At 38.3% G+C, this 20,986-nt stretch overlaps 2 protein-coding genes across 3 annotated transcripts in view; one reads left to right on the forward strand and one right to left on the reverse strand.

The window, feature by feature from the left end:
- Positions 1-20,986, reverse strand: part of LOC116847455 — a 293,667-nt gene that overhangs the window by 263,523 nt on the left and 9,158 nt on the right. The window lies entirely within an intron of this gene.
- Positions 166-20,986, forward strand: part of LOC116847457 (neprilysin-2) — a 27,771-nt gene continuing 6,950 nt past the window's right edge. The window contains exons 1-3 of one of the 2 annotated variants that reach the window (XM_032822467.1): positions 166-529; positions 16,768-16,913; positions 20,448-20,582. In XM_032822467.1, the coding sequence (XP_032678358.1) occupies positions 498-529; positions 16,768-16,913; positions 20,448-20,582 (313 nt within the window). In that variant the 5' untranslated portion in view covers positions 166-497. The remainder of the gene's footprint in view (positions 530-16,767; positions 16,914-20,447; positions 20,583-20,986) is intronic. The other variant, XM_032822468.1, reaches the window with a different exon arrangement.

Raw genomic sequence — 20,986 nt, forward strand, 5'->3', positions numbered from 1 at the left:
TCTGATTTTCTTATCAATTCGCATAACCGGGGAAATGTTCTCCTAGATGGAAATCTACAAGAAAGAGAGAGAGGGGGGGAGAGAGGGAGAGAGAGAGAGTGAGTGAGTGAGGGAAAGAGAGGGCGTGAGGGGAGGGAGAGGACGTTTAAATACGAGCAGAAGCGCGCGCGCTACTTCAGTCCGGCACTAACAGTCGAAACAGATTCGTATCCTGATCTCGAAGGAAGGCTGCAACCTCCCTTTAAGAGTCTTCCTTCTCGTCAGTCGTCTCTTCAAAAGAGACCGTCGAGGAAGAAAAGCGTCAACAAGAGAGGGGAAACGAGAAGCCTTCGACTAGCATTTCGGCAAGCGTGTCTGTTTTCCGACTGACTGAAAAAGCCGGGCCGAAAGTGGCAGACAGATTGTAGGACAACAGTGTGTTTTTTTGTGGTTATGTGTTAGTGAGAACCGGCGGAAGAGCAAGGCGAGCTTGGCACAGAAACATCAGTCTAGTCGCTATGACTAACAGCATGAAGCAAACAGTTATCAAGTAAGTTGCTGTAATTATTATTTGTCAGAAACAGCCGTAGCGATTTCTTCGCGATGTACAAAAGATACTCGCGAAAATACATTTCTCAAGCCGCGTCTTGCCTTGCTCATAGCCTCCGACTGCAATTCTCCGACTCGTACGATGCAATTTTGATGATACAACTGTCGTGCTGAGCTACAGTAATGTGCCGATAATGATAATCGTCGTACAAGAAACCGAATGGAAACAATGGCACAAACCATTGCGGTCTGCGTTACATTTAAGCACGGTAGTCGTTAATTCCATTATTTCTCGGATATTCTTTGACCAACTGTGAGATTGTCTTAATCCTCGCACATCTATGAGTCCTTGAAACAATGTACCATTGAGCTATTGACGAATAATCCCTTTTAACCGCGAGAATTGCCTTGATAAATGTCACGTCATAGACGATCGCAAGAATTTGACGATTTGCATGAATCGAGAATAAGTGGCGCAAGAGAATAACAAGATTTTGCGCTTTGCACGATTATTAAGGTAACTTTATCATACATTTGAGATGCGCGTGGGCGGGCAACTTCTTCCGCAAATATCTCTCCTCGACTTTGAGACACAAATGAGAGACTTTTGCGTTGACATGAAAAAGACACGTGTTCAACAGTAGCAAACTACTGGCCCGCCACTTACACCGGAACACTCCATGCGCCGTTTTTTCCCTTTCTGCCGGCGTGTATTAGCGAAACCGTCCTTTTACCAGCGAGTGACTTATGCAACGTTGTTAAAAACTGGTCGTCCGGTGAAACCAGGTGAGATCAATCGCGCAGTGGCAGCGTATTTCATAAGAGATGAAAGTGTCATTACGTACGATAACGATTCCTATCTATTAGACGAATTATCGGTCATCATCGATGTCCACATATCAGAGGTCATTGGAGTTTTTCCCTTCTCCGGGAGAATGTCTAACGTATATACATAATATACTTGGCGCATGGAATATCAAAGCCGGCAACTAAAGTGATGTTACAGACATATGTAGTCCAGTAAGACGGTAAAACACAGTGAATGTGAACGATATATGATTTTCACGAAAAATACATCGAGAGAATAGTGTCTGGATATTTATTTGGTGGGTAATGACGATTTGCTTAAAACTAAATTCTTTCATTTGAATAGAATAAACAATAATTTGACTTGACAGACTGAAGTTCTGAGAAAAAATGTATATTTTTTTATTTGAGAAATATTTTATATTAGGAAATCTGTTTTTTTCTTCATCAATATATCGACCAAATAAATATTTTTCATTTCTTAGATATTTTTTGATTCATGTGTACATGTTCTATATTTGCATATATCGACCTGCATTCTCATCACAACTCTATGCCAAGTATAGGAGAGACCAGGGCTAGTTGACTACTGGGATGAATTAGCAAAATCAATTATTTCTATTATTCTTTAACAGATTTCAGAATCAAGCAAGCAGGAATTTTAAAGTCATCTTTGACATGTTTAAAAATCTTGCTTACTTAATTCTGTAACTCTTATTAGAAAATAGGAAAATAATCGGTTTTGTCAACTTACCCCGATAGCTAACTAGTCCCGATCTCCCTTAACGTTTTTTAGTATTGTCCATTTAATATTCAAGAGACCATCGTGAAATTTTTTTATTCTAGTGTGAATTTATTCGTAAAATTAAGGTAGAAAATCGTCGCATTTTATGAACTAGAAAAAAAGATTCACGATCGATTGCATGATTTCGTGTCAGCATAAATATCACTTTAAGCACAATGAAAATACGTGATATTGTGTTGCTGACTTTTGAACGATCGCATTGTATTTTACTTAATTTAATAGACATTATTATGCATATACGAACACCTGCTGATTATCGCGTATCTCATTATCATATCGTGTTATTCTAATTTTACGATCATTACGTAAGACAACCTTCTCACGGTTATTGCAAACGATATGTAAATGTTGCAGATGCCGAAGACTGCACAAGTCTGTGACTCAAAGAAGGCTCGTTATGCTCACTCTTATTATACCGTCATATTTCTCGGTTTTGATTACTATATTCAGTCTTGATTATTAAATTACGCACAACAACGCGATATCATACCTTGTTGAATCCAATTACGATCTGGATGATAACCAACCGCGAGTCGATCGCAACTTATGTACTTAAAAATGGAACTTATTCGTCACGTTTAAAGTTTATTCACCAGTATATATTTTTACCAGTATGTTTATTCACCAGTATGTATGTATTTTCAAGGCGCCCAAAGAGCGCATCAAGAAAGTTATTCATACATTCGATATTTTTATCGAATAAAATTACGTTTTTATATATTTATATCACTATCCAAACAACAAAGGTTAATTTGAAACTAATTTTATGATACTACCTTGCCACGTTTCACTCAATACAGTGTTACCTAAAGTAAAAGCAGCAGTTTTCTAGCCTATGATCGACCATTACACAAAAAATAGTGTAGCGAATACTATTCTTTCCTTTATGCCGCATTTCCTAATATGTAACGTGTATAACGATAAATTTTTTATTATATCACTTTATGAACTTACATTGGAATAATAGTCATCATATTATTTCTGCCATAAAATGCGCCATAATATACGCATTACATGCGCAAAGTTACGATATCCAGTATTAATTTTTACACGAGTGGTACATCGAAAAAAGTTTAGTTGAATTAAATAAATTTCTGGTAAAAAAATATAAACGAAGTTAACGAGATTTCTGGTTGACTTGAACAGAATTCTGATAACTTCAACCGGAATGTTCTAGTCCGTTCATATTTCATGCGAGAAATTGATTAATCCAACAAAAATCTCTGTATACAAACAAATTGCATGAAACTTTAAAGACGAATGTATTTTACTGCAATAAATGTTACGTTAAATTCTCGTCTAATTTTGAGCATTTCGGTTCAATAAACTCTTTATTCGCTGAATAAACTCCTTAAAGTCCGACTCAGGTGCTTCAATTAAAGTCCACTGAGCGATAGCCGCTGCTCGATGAGTTTCGACTCACCACGAGGATAAAAGAGCGAGGCACTTCAGTGCGAGATCTCGCGATTTCAATGCACGCAACGCGAGTCGACGATAAAACGTACCCAGGCATTGATGTTACGTCAAAAATCAGAGACCGGCCATCGTACAGAGAAACGAAGAAAAAAAAACTCGATGACTCGAGAAAAAGAAAGCCTCGCTTCGACGCAGCTTATAGCGGATCCTACTGATAAATATTCATCCAACTTTGTATATCGCGCCTCTTACCTCGTGCTGATCTTGACCTTCTGCCCGTGTGAAGAATTCATTATAAATGCCTGAGAATTGTGTTCCTTCTCGAGGAGGAATGTATCCTTCGGGCGTCGCGAGAGGATATCGTCGCGAGAACACACTACAGGTCTGTTCGTCTTTGAAGAATTTCTGCACTAGTGCAATAAGTTACAGTGAGACAAATATACTTTCTTTCACTCTGACTTATTGCACTAGTTCGAAATGAGGAGCATACCTCATGACTCCGCCAAGTTAGGATCGTGTCGTGACTCCCGAATTGTCTGGAGACTTCCGTGTGACTCGAGTGAGCGTGTGTTGACAATGATACTTAATTGTAACGTTACAGACGTTTGTCCAAGACGCGAAACCACACGTAACGCTGAGTGAAAAACTATAAAACGTCGGACGTTGAAACATCTCAGCTCACTACGAGTTATACGCGCTGCTGAGCGCTCTTAACGGTCGTTAGCAGTCTATATAATCGCCCAACGGGAAGGTTGCAGCTCGTGACTTCAGTCTGTAATCATAGTCTCAGTGCCGATATAATGTAACGCAATTGAGAATACCTATTCATCATTCTGTTGAAAAATTAAGGAGTGCCTTAAGATTGCACAGCAATGCTAAAAGGATTTTTGCGTATTTTAATGCGCCAGATGTAAAAGTCGGACTCTTGCATACGAGCGAAATCTATCTTCCGGTGAATAGAAACTACCTCAGCGGGGAAGTAATTCCGTATGTTGAGAGAGAGAGAGAGAGAGAGAGAGAGAGAGAGAGAGAGGGAGAGAGAGAGAGACCGATCAAGCCGCGCGTCGTATACGACGAGACACGTGGCGAGCGGCGAACTTGTCGAATGAATAGTCGGTTCACGCCAGGTGAAAGTCTCCCGCGAGGTGCGCCGACGTTGGACGTTTATGGTTCATGGTGCAAGTTTACAAACACCGGGCTCCGAGTTATCATGCATTACGACAGCGCGGCATATGCAAAGTGTGCATAAAATTCGCACGATAAGCGCCCCATTAAATTTTTTCGCGAGTAACCCATCACGAAGAGCCGCGATAAATCGATTTCATAGAAGCTGTATATTTAGCAACATATTTTGTGAGATGCATCGGGATACACGCGGATTCTCGTTTGCGGTGATCTGCGATATCATAAATTTGGAGATCGACGATAAATCTGCTCGGAAATGCATACGTAAGAAAAATTGCAAATTATACACATTCGCTATATGAAGAGAATTTTATAGTGAAATTTATCGTAAGATAAGCGAGAAATGAACCGACATTCTGCGCTAATAGACTATCCAATCGTTTCATATACGCTATTTATATCTTAGGAAGTGAAATGTACTTAGTGGAAATGCTTGCAACGAAATTTACCATGTTTTTTCGCAAGACAGATCTCACTATTCAGTCTATTCCTGCACTGGAAAAAAAAGAAATATCTAAGAAACAGTAAATATTTATTCAATGAGTACTATATAACAATATATTTATTTACACTAATATAAAATATTTTTTAAATAAGAAAATATATATTTTCCTAAAACCTTAACTTTTCATGAAAGTAATTGCTTTTTCTATTTAAATAAAAGAATTTAGATTTATGCAAATATATTACTAATACCCACCAAGAAATTGTTTATTTTTTACATATTTTTCTATCACACACACATACAATGTAGAAACATGGTAAAATTGAAAAAAATTTATTGAAAACAAAAAAAAATTATAACATATATTCTCTTCGTATATATAAACGCTTATAAACTTCATAATCTCTCGAATTTATATTTATTGTGAAAAAATCAACGTTTAGAAAATTTCAATTTTTTTCCTTTCATTTCACCTCAACAAAGTAAACAAATAAAAGATTGATTTTTTTAGTGTGAGTATAAATATATAATCGCTATAGCCTATCGCTATAATCTATTATGATGTCTCTGATAAATTATCTGTCCTGAAATTGCTAAGTATTTCCTCTCCGGGCATAAAGAGCCATTAACCTCGCACGTGATAGACCTCTCTCTTTCTCCCTCTTTCTCTCTCTCGCACGTGCTACGCAACGATAAACCGGGACCCGGACTCCTGAATAATCTCCACAAACATTCGTGCAACCTTGGATCATTTCGTGTTAATTACACAATCGCGACTTCGCCCACTGTCATCGCCTACACTCTTCGACTCACTAACGATCGACTGCACGATCGAGCGACAATAATTTCCGAATTTCTTACGCAAATAGCGCTACGATTCGAGATAACGTACGTTCTCCGCCGAGTTATTGGCGACCGAATGAGATTCATTTACAAATTATAGAAAGGCCCTCTGGCATTCGATCAAACGAAGCTTTATAGAAGGACATTTAAGAGCCTATTGGCGTGTGTAACAGTGCAATAAAACGAAGAGACCTGATGCAGCATCGACAGTCAATAATTAAACATTATTATTGACTATCCATACATCAGGACTCTTTGTTTCACTGTATTATTACACCCGTGTATAGACTCTTAAATGCGCTTCTGTAGAACTTTGTGGTATTATTTTAGTCACTCGTCACACGACATTAAACAACGAGATGATAACGAGTACTCGTTGCAGTCCACGTGCGAGGTAAACATTGTTACATACGCTAGAAGGAACAACAGCACAAGCGCGGGACTGCCATCAGACAGAGGAGAAGCATAACACATCGATTCGTCACTTGTGATTAAGAGTAGATACCGGGGCTTCGTTTCGCGTACCATCAAGGAATCCCGCGGAATCATTTCACTTGGAAAAATATTTGCCAATTATATTTGCATTATTACTCAACATGCTCTAACGTTGTTCCGTTCGCACTACCGTTTGCAACTCCCACATTCGCTGGCCCGACGCGCGCACAGTCGAGCTAGCGTGTGTTGTTATCATCGCAAATATTTGTTATGCTCACTCTAATTATCTCTCAAAGGAGGAAAGAACGGTGCATTTCCCGCGTGTCCGTTACGTAACGCCGCCGCACAGAAGAGAAAGGAAAAATTTGATACACCAATCACGTTCGTACATGTCTACCGTGTTTATTGACCTTTTCGTACCTCCGGGACATGTATGTCCTACTTACGAAAAAAAGCATATTTTTAAGCAAATAGTCCTATCGATTTCTATATTGACTTGTTTCAAAGAGGAAGGTTAAGCCTGCACGTAAAAAAATGGTATACTTTAAAATTTAATATTTTCGATAAAATATAGTTACCTAAACTTTTCAAAGAATTCAACTTTTAGCTAGCATATTGGCAACGTCTTCTCAGACGTTTCTCCATCTCGCTCAGCGAATTTATGGATCGTGTCTGTTGATAAATGAATACTGTTACCTATGAAAATTATATAACTGCATAACTAATCGGAGATGTGTCCAGAAGTTTCTTGTAGTCACTATCTAAGATCTTAAATTTAAATCTTTTATATTCTGTTTGCAATTAGTGTGATCAGAAAAAAACATAATCCAAGTATATATTTTAAATAAATCAATATTTAAGCTTCTCGCGGCCGCTAATTTGAATTCGCCATTTCAAATATAAGTTTTGATAGTAAATTTGGGACCAGCACTCCTAAAAACTTTTATGATTATCTCCATGTGAAACATCTCTTCTGAGAAAGCCGGAAGTACGAAAGGGTTAAAGTCGTCTTCAATAAACGACGGTGAAAATAGAGTGTCACAAGAGACGAAGATAAATAGAATTGCAAAAGTAAACACGAATGTCGCCCTCGAAACAGCAATACCGAAATCATTGTTTCGTTTCGACCGAGCCGTTATTTCCATACTTATCGCGTACGTTATATATCACCTATATGACACGCGGCACAAAACAAAGAATGCGCAGATTAAGAAGAAATGTCGGCGCCATATAATTGAGATAAATCGCTTATTTGCTTTCCTCAGCATCGCACTCGGCGCAATGATGATATCCGTAACGATAGCTAATGTATTTACATTTTTGTTGCGTCTGTCCATTTATCTATGAAACTTCGGCAACAGTTTCGATAAGTGGATTAGGTCTCTGTTGTAATCGAACTCCCCGTGGTTTCTGACGGGGCGACTACTTTCAAAGCCTATAGTCTTGTTCTTCGCGCGAAAAGATAAACGGGTTAACCAATAAGTGTTAATAGATAAAAATCTTCTCTGACTAACAAAGTAGACAAGATTAAGCTAAAATAATAGTAGATGATCTAATAGTGTAGATGAGAGTAAAATAATCGACTAAAATAAAAAAAGAATTTTTTCTTAGAGCAGCAAACTGAAAGTAACAAATTATTTATTCCAGCTACGGGCTCATTTTTTGTCCCATCTCGTGTACGGAAAGAACGAAAAGGAAAGCAAAAAGCGAAGGAATTGATTGGGTTAAAAATCGCTGACCGAGCGTGGTTATGTCGCGGATATTTTCACGCGGCTGAGATTCGTGCAGTTAGGTGACATACCATTGCACGAACGTAATTGAAGCGAAAGAAGTGTTACGGCACGAACCGCGCGTGTCGTATTATCGACGAGAAACTTCGGGGCGAATGTTAATTTTTGGAACGTATTCTCCGGCGCAACGTTCGCTGTAAGTGTGTGCGTCGCGTTTCGCAAGACGTCCGAAAAAGAAGAACTTTCGCGTGTTTCAAAAACACATCCGTGCGGCCGAGTGACGCAGAATATGCCAGGCGCGGTTAAATTGATATTCCAAGCGTGTTCTCTCGGAGGATCGTCCATCGTGTCCGTCGCGCGGTGTTTGCCAACCACGAGGATCGGAATTAATTTCGCGCGCTTCAAGGAGGCCTTCCTCCATGCTACCTTGCGGTTTACACAAGTCGCAGAGGTCGGCTGAAAGGCGAAAGAGTCTGCGCTAATCTGCACCAACTGCCGCAATCTGATAATTGAGTACGAAATTGCGGACGAAAAGCTCGCATTCGCGCCCCGACTTGAATTCCTGCGCGACCTTCTCGCCAGCGAAAATCTGCCGTTACGTCGTCATCGTCGTCGTCGTTGTCGACGTATCGTCATAGTTGTCGCGCGTCCACTTAAAGTGGGCCCTGGTCGACCTCGTTGCCGTGTAACGGGAATATCGGGAACACGCGAAAGCTCTCATAATCGCCGCGCACTTGTCACCGGTCGGCTGACTTTTCCCGTTAAAAAAATTTGCACAGACGATGGACCGCGTGAGTCGTGGAATTTTCAGTCGCTCCTTTCAGACGGGCTCCTTTATCTCTCCGACATTCCGCACATTCAAGACACATCGATACTTGCACGTTAAGAATCAATGTTTTTTTTTTCATTGTTTCGTTTCGCAATTTATACTACATCACGGATAAATATGCAACTGGCTTGGCAAAAGTGTATAAATGACATCGAATGTCTTCTAAGTCTTCTTTTCATCAATTTATGTAGAAATATCTTAAATATACATAATTTTTTCGGTTTTGTTTCCTTATCACATGTACACACACATATTTTTGTTTGAATTAGTTATTTATTCATGATACTCGCGTTTTTCACTGAAAAATCGCACTTTTACGGATAACAAAAATTATTTAGGAATGAGCACGCAAATACAGCATAATATATCATATATAATTGAAGACAGTGTAGGATCTAAAAATAATAATTGTTTGTCCAAGGTTGCCCGTGCGCGTTACAGAGTTTCCTAACGCGCATAAGAAACCAGTTACACACACGGTATATCTAACGAGGAGCCACAGTGGGGATTATCGCATACATTATGATACTCGTCGAGTCCGGCAACAATGTGCTATCGTGTAATTTACGGGAATTGGAAAATTTACCGTCATCAGCTACCCACGAGGAATCGTCGTGCGACGTCGCGAGTGTGAACGAAGCCAAGGAATGAGACGAACGCGTGGAGAGATAGACTAACGAAGCGCAACATACCGACGAGCAATTTAAAGCAAGCCATAAAAATAGTTCAGGCCACGATGTTAAAAATACAACGTATTTGTCGAAGTAACGAAATGAAAGAAAGACTGGAATTATGAGAAAATTGCAGACGGCGACACGAAGGATTAGTGTCTCAATCACAACAAATGATTATTTATAAATTTAATCACAAATAAAACGGAAAAATGAGGGAGTATATCGTAGACAATAATTTAATTTAAATTAACTATATTCTCAAATAGACAAATCTATATAAATTTGACAGCAACTTTAACTAATCGATGGTTGCATTCTTTATAAGTAGTTCACGTCTCGTCGGCCAAATTAAAAAACTTTCTAACTCACAAAATTTCAATTTTACAGGAGAGCCAAAAAACTGATAACTTTTGTAAAATTACAAATTTTACCTATCGTTTTTATGTTTTATTCCATTTCCGTAGCCTGTTAGAATAACATAAAAAATTATGATTTTGAAAATTATTCAGTTTTTTAGGTCTCCTGTAAAAGTTAAATTTTATGAGAGGTTTTCTAATTTGATCGATAATGTGGCATTCATATTTATCACATACGAGATAGTAATACGAAAGAAACATTAAAAAAAAATTTCAAAACATGTCATGTAAAATGCAATGGGCGAATCCAAATGTAACTTTTAGTACATTTGCATCGATATAACAAAAAAATCGATATTGTTGTATAAGTTTAATAATTAATTTAATACGCGGTATATTTGTCTCATAAATGTGATTGAAAAAATGGTAAAATTTCCATTATCTGGATTCTTGTTGAGACCGATCAAAATTAATTACAAATGTTATATCTGACACTGAAAAAAAAATAAGAAGACACAATGATAATTAATAATTAATAAAAGACTTTAATCTCTCATTGACATAATGAAGTCATATCGATAATGAAGTCATTGATCAATATCGAACCGTATCGTGTTTATACTTTATGAGGAAAAAGATCCTTTCACATTTTACGTCGTAATCTTAATAATTGCGAAAATGAGCACAGACGAGAAGTGATCGTCCATCGCGTCTGTACTTCTCGGTGACGGGTGACTCGCTAACGCTTCTACCCGAGATACCTTTAAGGACACCGAAGACACATGCAATACGAGAAAGCGAGAGCAAGAAAGAGAGAAAGAGAGACACAGAGAGACAGAGAGAGAGAGATACGGTATCTGAGCGTAGATATAGAGGGAAGAGGGTCAGGAAGACGATTAAGAGGCGCCAGGTCATGGCACGTGAAGGCGATGTCACGCGCGCACGCTCGCGCCTTATTCGCTCGCCCGTGCGTCTCTTCATTACGATGCAGTTCTCGATGGTGCCTTTCTGTCAGTCCTGTGTGACATAGTTTCGCGGTCGCGCCGTTCCGTCAAGAGACACCGCGCCGCGCGTACACTGGTGAACGTGGTCCGCAAGGATAGCGCACGCCCGATGGAGGACAACGAGTTGCCCCGATAGCGTACGTTTCGTCGCGCACGCGACGAATCGATTTTCCGGCGATGAGACACGCCGGATTTCTGCAACAACGGCAATCGTAAACCGGTCACGTTTTTAACAATATTATCGCAAATCCCATATTTTAGGCTGGAGAAATACGGAAAATGAAACGATGGAGCAATAGGGATAATTACTTTTCTCTTTCTCATAAAAAATGCAGATACGATGTAATGCTGGGTTTAATCGATGTTTCTGTAGCAACGGCAATCGAGAATCGATCGTTTCGGGAAGAACGTTACCGCACAAACTCTTTATTTTAAGTTAGAGATAAAAAATAAAAAGAGAAACTACATAACAACATAATGATAGAGCGATAGGGAGATAATTACTTCTCTCTTTTCATAAAAATGTAGACACGGATGTAATGATGGGTTTAATTAATATTTCTCTGCAACAACGAACTCGGCAATCGAGAATCGATCGGATCGGCCGGAAAGGACTTTATCGCGATCTCCTTATCTTAGAGTGGAAATACGAAAAATAAAAAAAAACTATATAATAATATAGTAATAGAGTGATTAGGAAAATTACTTCTTTTCATAAAAATCCAGACACGTGATATACTGTCAAGTATATATAATCGCACTAAAAAAATATAATTTTATCTTTAATAGAATCTTCTTATATACGGACTTCTAAAACTAAAAGGGAAATATTCTAAACGCAATATTCTGAAAGTTGAAGGAATTTCGTCTTTCATCGATACGTATCTTGTTCTTAATAAGAATATTTTTTTGGGAAAAAAACTTTCTGCTTCAAGCATATTCCTCTTGATTCAAAGGAAAGAATAATAAGAAATTAAAACAGCATTTAGTAGATTGTCGATTTCACATTTCTCTTTTGGTCAAAATTTTGATCCTATGTACTTTGAATTCAACAACGCATAGTAGCAACTAAGTTAGCAAAGTAGTTTAATTCTAATGATACAATTTACTCCTACTTTGACTCTGATGATGTCCGAAATTTTCCTTTTCATGTCAAAACAGATGTTTTTCTTTAGTGTCAAAACAGATGTTGATTGGAATTGAAGCTAAAAGTGAGATAAAAATTTCGACTTGGGAGAATAGTTTTTATTTCATTTTAAAAAATTGTTGCATAAGAGGATTCCACTAAGGATGGGGTTAGATCTTTTTTAGCTGTAATATTAGCTGATGACGGAGAATCTTTTGACAACCCGGATACGATAGCTGCGAATTACGCAAGATAAATACGGCGATTTATAATCGTGCCGAACTCTAAAAGAACTCCGTGAGTTGAGACAAATCGAGAACTCCGCGAGTCGAATCGAAAAAAAAGCTTACGTAAACGCGAAGAATGAACGCTTGCCTCTCGTGTGGATAACGCACGCACGAAGGCTTCAAGATGGATTAGTCGTGTTATCTCGCTAAAAGTAACGCTCATTTACACATGCGAGAGCTTCACGCGACGACGTCATTCGCGAGAATTCGCGTGGCCGCGTGTCTAAGGAACCGATTATACCACACGTCGTCATAATGTACCGTCCGCACTTCATTCGGCCATTATCGCGTTTACCTCGCGAGGTTATCGAAACCGGAATTAACCGACCCGTAAATACGTAAATTCGGACTTGCCGATTTGATAGAACACACGGCGCGACGCGGATTTATCATCTGCATATCAACAACGAGCTTGTCGTCGAGCCCGAACGAGTGCTCGTCGAAAATGACGATTTATTCTACTTATACACGTTATCGACTCGATGTTATATTTAATCACTCGTTATTTTCGCGGCTTCTTCCAAACGCGAAAGCAGCTCACGTCCTTCGTGTCATTTCGTCACATATGTTTTCGAGTTGTTCCAAGCTGGTGAGACAGTTCTCTCTTTCATAACAAGAGCAAAAATGCGATTGCACGAAAGAAATTGTAAACTTCGCCATCGAAACACAGCTTTCCAACACTATTAACGCGATCTCACACGTTAATTGCGCACACTAACCGCTTCACCGATCAATCCATCGTGATCCGATGGTGTGGCTTGATTACCTGGTTAGTGACGCGACAAATACATGGGCCGCAATCTCTCGTCGATTTACCTCGAGGGTAAATACCGCAAAATCGGGCGGTTAGCCCTCTTCCGCGACCTTTCGCCATGTCGCCGTAATATTTTCAGCGCGGTGTGTGTTCGCCGGAAAGGTTACGGTGGTGTTCGCGAATTATTTTCGTAACGACCAATCCCCCCGGCACAAATCTGTAATAACACGGCTCACGGAAAACATCGACGACGAAACGACAACAAAATATCACCCTTCTCGACGTTCTCTCGCTCTAACGATGTCGTCGACATTTTTAACGTTGGATAGTTTCGTATACACTGTAGAAGAAATATTTAAAAGATTTAAAAGATTTCTTTCAGTGTTAAAACACAACATAACACACAACATAACACAACAGTTTCCAAGTGTTAATTTCGACATATTTATTTACCTTATTCGCTCACATATTTGTTACGCCTTGTGTTACATTGACACAAAAATTAGAGCAGAAAAATTGGGACGTGTGAATTTCGTGTTGAATTTAACACAAATTTCTTACAGAGTATTATTAGTATACCCACGCCGAATAAATATTTTTTTTCCTTCAGTATGTTTTCCCTCACAATGTAAGAATTACATTAAAACGAGGAATTATTTTATGATAATAACTTGCTCACGATGTTTGGGAGAAAACTATGTTGTAATCGCGCGCACAGCATTTCCAAGTAATCGCGCGTGAGTACACCTGGCACGATATCAGGAGGATTTTCGACTTTTCTCACGCCTATATCGTCAACTTGTTGTTCCTCGTGAGAGGCATGAAATTCATTCATGCCGCCGGGGTCAAGGCCGCGCATCGAATGCGGACGATACAGGGCGTTGACTCCGATATTACGCGATAGAGGATGTCTCGGCGTGTCGTTGCGTCCCGATGAGGTCAATACACCCGTTGCATTACGGACTATGAGTTCTATTATACGCTCTCTATCAGCCTAAGTACCTGCACTCAGATTTACGTGCGCACGCATGTCACTCGTCGCGAAACAAACGAGACGACATGACGGTCAAAGCCGTTCGTCGGATATTAAACATTTCTCCTCTGAAACACGTCCAACTATTTTGACTCGATGACAAGAGACATGAACATTCCTTCTCTCAGCGACGGCGGTTTCTCAATCAGCGACCTGTCGGTGTATTGCACGCGGTTTTTTTCGATGACCGCGATGAATCAGTTCTAATTAATCGCCATTACATCACCGGTTACGCTTACATATTACGTGACGTGTTGCATTGCGAATTCGTGAGGAAAAAAACAGGGATTTATCGGCTGAGTCTGAAATTATTTATTGAACTCACCACAACCACATAATGCCATATTGCACAGTAAAAAATTCTGTGTTGAGTTTAATACATTACATGTGTCCCAATCTAATTTTTGCGTTAATTTGACACAAGACAAGTATGTAAACATATCTAGCAGAAATTATATACCAAAAATTAATACAAAATGTAATACATGCTGTGTTATTTTAACACTCAGAAACGGCGAATATGAACTCGACACGGAATAGTCAAAATAACAACGACGATATGTTAAATCGACACAAGCTGCTGTGTTAAAAATTTAACACGAAAATTTCTGCACGAGTCGATTTCAACAAATACGTTTTTTTTTTTTACCGTGTACTAACAGTGTTACATAAAAAAAAAAACTAATTCATCCCATCGCATGTACCGAATTGCAACAACGATTCTTCGTCGAATAAACGAGTAAGAGAAAGAAAGAGAGAATGGTTGCGTTCAGCAGAGAAAGCTGTCTTGCAACTGTTGTAAAATTCGTAAATCTAATTGATATATACTTTTAGATTCAGCCAAGATTAAGAGCATACCCCAGTCAGATTTACGAATTTTACGACAGTTGCAAAGCAACTTTCTCTGCTGAATGTAGCCGATGCTGAAAGAGTTTCGCGTACACCCGGTATCTGTGCGCGCTCTTCAACGTCCCAACGGTAAGGTCTCGCAAACCGATCACGCGAAGGATTTAATGCGCCGTGATCTCGTGAGATGACCATAAAAATAAAACGTAGAAATGGCGCGCATGGTTGGAATGAAGATAAAAGTACAACGGTTTGCCTTTCGCTTCGCCGCGAATTGTTCGCCGTGGAAGCTGGCAATTCCCGCGCGAGCGTGGAAAAGCGACCCATAAATTCCGATGCTCGCTAATGGCATCGCGGCACAAACGTGCACAATGTGCTTTGGACCGAAGTGACGTTTTACTGCAACCGATAACTCCATAGCGATATTTCGCGATGTAATAATGCGCGATTGGCCGGTCGGTTTCACCATCAAAGATGCAGAGAGATGTCACGCAATGAGGCTGCACGCGAGACACCTCGTAATTCGTAAATAACAGCAATTAGTTGCTTTTACGGCGTGTCCGTTTATATTACGTAATCGACAAGAGTTTATTTATTTTACTACAGCCGATCATATAGAAATATATCGCATGATATCTATGAAATGCTACGAAGTGCAGTGTAATCTGGCACATGCGGCAGCATATATTTTATTTATGCATAGAACATGCATGAATGACTGACGTCGTTTCACACGAGGCCGAACTCGCAAACATCGTGCGAGCGTGATTAGCATAATTGCTGTAAGGCAAGACTTTTACGGTCAAAGAAAATGCATGTTTTATAAATCATGCTGTTTAAACAAGTAATGAAGATATAACGCGTATGCGACCCCAGACCTCCATGAAGTAACGCTCAGATAATTACGTAATTATTGTTAAATTAGAAACTCGTTAGACAGGTCTATGAAACACGAGAAGCAAGCAAACCTTAGCTTGATGTTTAGGTACTATAAAGTATTATATACTTTAGAGAAAAAAATAGAGAAAAAAATACTTGAAAATTTATCTCTCTATGAGATATTTACAGTTTATTGACAATAATAAACTTAATTTTGCAGAAATAAATGTTATTTTACAGAAATGTAAATTTTATATCCTACAAATAAACATTCAAATATTTTTTTCTCAGTGTAATACTTCATTACTTTAAGAAAAAAAATTTAAAAATTTATCTGTGGGATATTTAAAGTTTATTCACAGTAATGAATATTTCGCAGAAATAAACACTTCACAGAAATATAAATCTTATATCCCATAATAAATTTTTAAGTATTTTTTTCTCAATACACACACACACGATAAAGAAATTATTGTCTTTAAGACAATAATTTCTTTATCGTGTCTTTTTATCGTTTTTAAGACAAGAATTAAAGACAGTAATTTCTTTATTTTAGTTTCTTTATTTAGTTAAATTTATAGTGAATAAAGACATTATTGTCTTCTCTGTAGTCGCAAAAAAATGTGACAGAGTGGAACGTACGTAATCATTCTGTCTTAATTTTTATTTATGTTCGCATATTAATATTCATAAAAAGACCTGTTTCAACAGGCGCACTTTTCTTTTTAACGAGAGCTCTTCGATTTTAATAATGTCGTTGCTTTTATTTTGCCATTCCTTTGCAGAAACCCGACATGGTGGAAGAGGCGGTCCGGTTTGGAACGCGGATTAACGGTGATAGCGGTTTCCGGGTTCCTCTTATGTGTCGCTTTAGCGGTGGCACTCGGAATTTTGGCGGCCAACACGACATGCAACACTAAGTCTACGGCTGGTAAGAGCATTCGCCTTTTGCAGCGAGCAACACGCAATCGTACCATACATATTGCAAGTGCACTGCATTGTCTAGCATATACAAAAGCAACACTCGCCTTCTCCTCTTTCGGAACTTTGCACTAAACTCGAAAACACATAACGTGTATGTGTAGATTTAGGCAAATTGCCGGGACTTTGATCTCGTTTTAAACGTTATTCAGAGAGGTTGGAAATGGTGCTTTTGCACTTTCAACAAAATAAGTCGGAAGTGACATGAGAAAAGAGAGAGTAGTTGAATGCGAGTTGCGTTTGCACTTGTTACACGCGAGAGCTTTTTGCTGTAATAGCACTATTTGCGCACACGAATTAATATATTTTTTTTAATCCTCCTTTTTCATGCTTCGTTTATAGACGAGTCTTATTTCCTTGATAGAAAAAAGAATGACTTATGCTTTTCTTCGTGACATTTTCCGATGTTCAAATTTTTTTCAGAAAAAAGAGCATCTTATTTTCTCAGATTTTCTCAGTATGCATAATTCGTAGATCCTAACATACGCACTTGTAGCGAAATATCACGCACCTATCCACAACAGATGTGTATCTGTCCCGTACTGCGACAAAAGAATCTTATTTTCTGATACGAAAAATTATAACGACGACTTTATCTATTGCGTGTCTTTATTATCTTAGTATCGATTATTGTCTGCATACCGATTATATTTATTATTTAATGTTGCTCAATCGTACATTAATCGTTAATAGTTCGACAGTAGTTGCCGACAAGTCATGGTTCGCGCGAGTGCATAGTAATTGCGGATCTCTAATAACTTCTACGATAGGTGGCTTTATTGCAAAAAATATAAAGTCAACCTATCTAACACAACTAGTTGTAATTTTAGTCCATGACATGAACAAGTTCTCCACGTGTGCGCGTTAACATAAAATTGGAGACATTTATCACAAATGACAAACTACTGATAATAAAAACGTTTACGATAAAACTTGCCGAACGATAACTTCTAACTTATTCAAACAACCAGAAGTTGAATTTTACTATGATCGCCTGTCGCACTATGTATTCTTTTATTGGCACCTAACGGTTTGTTTATTTACGAGAAAGTTTTTGCGGGAGGAATAAAATACGTAATAAAAGATATACTAAAGAGGGGCTCGTTAACTCGCCTTTTAACTCGGATTTGAACGGGGACTTTAATTGAATTTAAATCACACGCTTTTAATAAGCATAGAGTTTAATTACCGTTATAGACGTATCGCCGGAGATCATCTCGCCGATATGCGGTGTTTTTCTTCGATATCGCGGGGAGAGGCAGAATTCGCGTTCTTTTCTCTTTTTCTCTAAACGATCCATACGACAAGCGGCGATTACGTTTACGATCAAAGCCATTCGCTAACGGTATGCGCCCGTGTCGTAAAAACTTTTAATTGTACGAAAGAGAGAGGCGCGGTATTGCAATGCAATATTATCGTAAACTTCACTCATACGGAGATGCCGTGTGTACATTTCGCATTAAAGCGCTCCATCAAGCACTCGTTAGAAGAAAGAAAGCATTACGGAGACGCTAGGAAAATAATTCGATCGAATTGCGGGAAACACTATTACTTGATTATGGACACGTCCTGTGTCTGTCGCCTTTATTCGCGGCAATTAAACTTTACAAAAGTGTAAGGAACAGAAAAAATTTGTTAATTTATATTTGCCTCTAACCTTTTAAAACGCAGTATATATAATCATGTAGGTTTACTTTTCATTTCAAATCTAAGATTGTATGAAGTTTCGTCCGCGTGAGGAAACGTCGCAGAGCTATTAATCCTTTGAAGGACTTTCAAAATTCGGATTCTAATAAAATATTCATGTCACATAACATGTCTAGAATAACAACTCAATAGATCTTTTTTTTTTAATTAATTTTTTCTTATTTTCTATTTTTACGAAATAAACGCAAACTGAAGCGAATATTACGAGTAACACTAAAACTATGATTTAGTTTTAATAGTTGATCTCATAGTGAAATCACTGTGTTCCAAAGAGTTAGTCGGAGATCATTTTTAAAGACAAAAAAATTGAAGTTATCACTTGCAACGCGGTTAAAAAATTTCGCAAGATCAACTGAAAAGCTCAGCTTACCAGAAAAACTAGCCTTTTGTTCAGAAACGAGATATTTTGAGCAGATTGAAAGAGAAGGCAGGACAGGCCTAAATAAGTAGCGACAAAGTCATGACGTATAGGTCGAAGTGACGTCAACGAACAAGGCGAATCTGACGCACTTGGGTATTCTTACTGAACAAACGTTTTGAGAATTACTCACCCGCCACGCACTTTAGTGTTTACAACGGAGCGACAGACGGTTACACGTCAATTCTCACCGGTTTACAATGCCCGCACCCCCGTCGCGAATACCCCGCGATCGCGGGTTGGAGTGACGTTACGCAAAAACATCGATCGTCTGACGCACCCGAGATATTTTCAGGAAATCTCTAAAAGAAACCAGGCGATATGAAAGCAACGCTCAGTGGTTCGACGTAGACGTTGCCTTTCGCCACGAGAACACGTGGTGATTACGTGTGCAAACCGGTGATGAGTAATAATGGATGAAACACGACGGCACGGCGCTCACGCGAATACATTCGAGTCAATTAGTCAGAGCCGCGAACGGGGAAACTCCCAATTTTATTGTTAACGTTGAATTAGCATAAAATAAACGAACGAGATTGGATCTTGATAGATCATGTTTCAGAGAAATTGAAAGACTGAACACAGAAATATACGCTGAGAGAGAAATTTGGTGGTTGTAACTATAATCACATAGAGAATAATCACATAGAGAATAATCACATAGATTATAAATTATGGCCAAGAAAATTTTTTCAGTAAATTCTACTATAATGTTAGCGATATTAATTTTATATGTTTTATTACCACCACCTGCTACTACATAAATATTTACATTATACTATCTACTACTATAGTAGTAGTACAGTAGTAGGTAGTATATTCATAGTATACTTTATATTACTACTACTTATTATTACTACTACTTTATATTACTACTACTTTATTATCACATTTTCGTCTTAGAACAACCAAGCTCCAAATATGGTTGGAGCCAAAAATAATTATAGGTCAACTTTAGGTCAACCATTTTTTCTCTCAGTGTAAACACAGCGTAATGATCACTTGAATGAGAGATACTATTAAACACGAAGACAACGTTTGGTTGAATTAACAAAATTTTTGATAAAATATGAACGGACCAGAAAATCCCGACTGGATTTACCAGAGTCCTATTCAAGTTAACCAGAAATCTTGTTAACTTGGACAGAACTCTGGCAAATTCAACTGAAATTTCTGTTTCTTTTATATTTCACTGGAAATTTGGTTAATCCAACCAAACTTCTTTTTTCGTAAAGTTTTCTATGTGTATGCACTTGAGATTTTATCGTAGAGCTTACGCTTCACACTCACTAATTCATCGCTATTATGCACTTGTTTTTTCTCGCACCCGCACCTGCATCTGCATCCGCATGAAAACAGAACCCGTTAATGCAGAGATGCTACCATCCACAGCCGAGGCGTTAAGCGGCTCGAATATGCCAAAGAGCATTCATACCGTGGAGAAAAACTCGGAATGCAACGACATCTGCATGACATCGGGATGCGTTTCTACAGGTCAGTAAAATATACTGCAAGATCCGAAAATCGTAGCACAATGTTATATTTTCCAGTATACTTTCATTACGAAAATAAATAGAGAAAAAAAGAAACAATGCTTATTGCGTACGAAATATCTTTGTTTCAATTCATTTCAGAATTGCTCGAAAATTACAACAGATAACTTTATTTAGATGTCCCGAATTTCCTCAATATAAAAATCAATTTTGTAATTTTGTTCTAAAAACATACACAGTTATTGACAACGTGATATAAATGTTTACTTCCCAAAGATACTCTAAAATACAAGATACGATAAGATACAAAACACAAACTTTAGATATTCGAATTTTCGTACGCAATATCAATAAACAAGTTAATATCGCAGCACACGTAGAATAAGTACTCTCCGTCTCGTTCAG

Source organism: Odontomachus brunneus, unplaced genomic scaffold, assembly GCF_010583005.1.
Source record: "Odontomachus brunneus isolate Ranch 3 - 2012 unplaced genomic scaffold, Obru_v1 Obru_scaffold_078, whole genome shotgun sequence".
NCBI classification, from domain to species: domain Eukaryota; kingdom Metazoa; phylum Arthropoda; class Insecta; order Hymenoptera; family Formicidae; genus Odontomachus; species Odontomachus brunneus.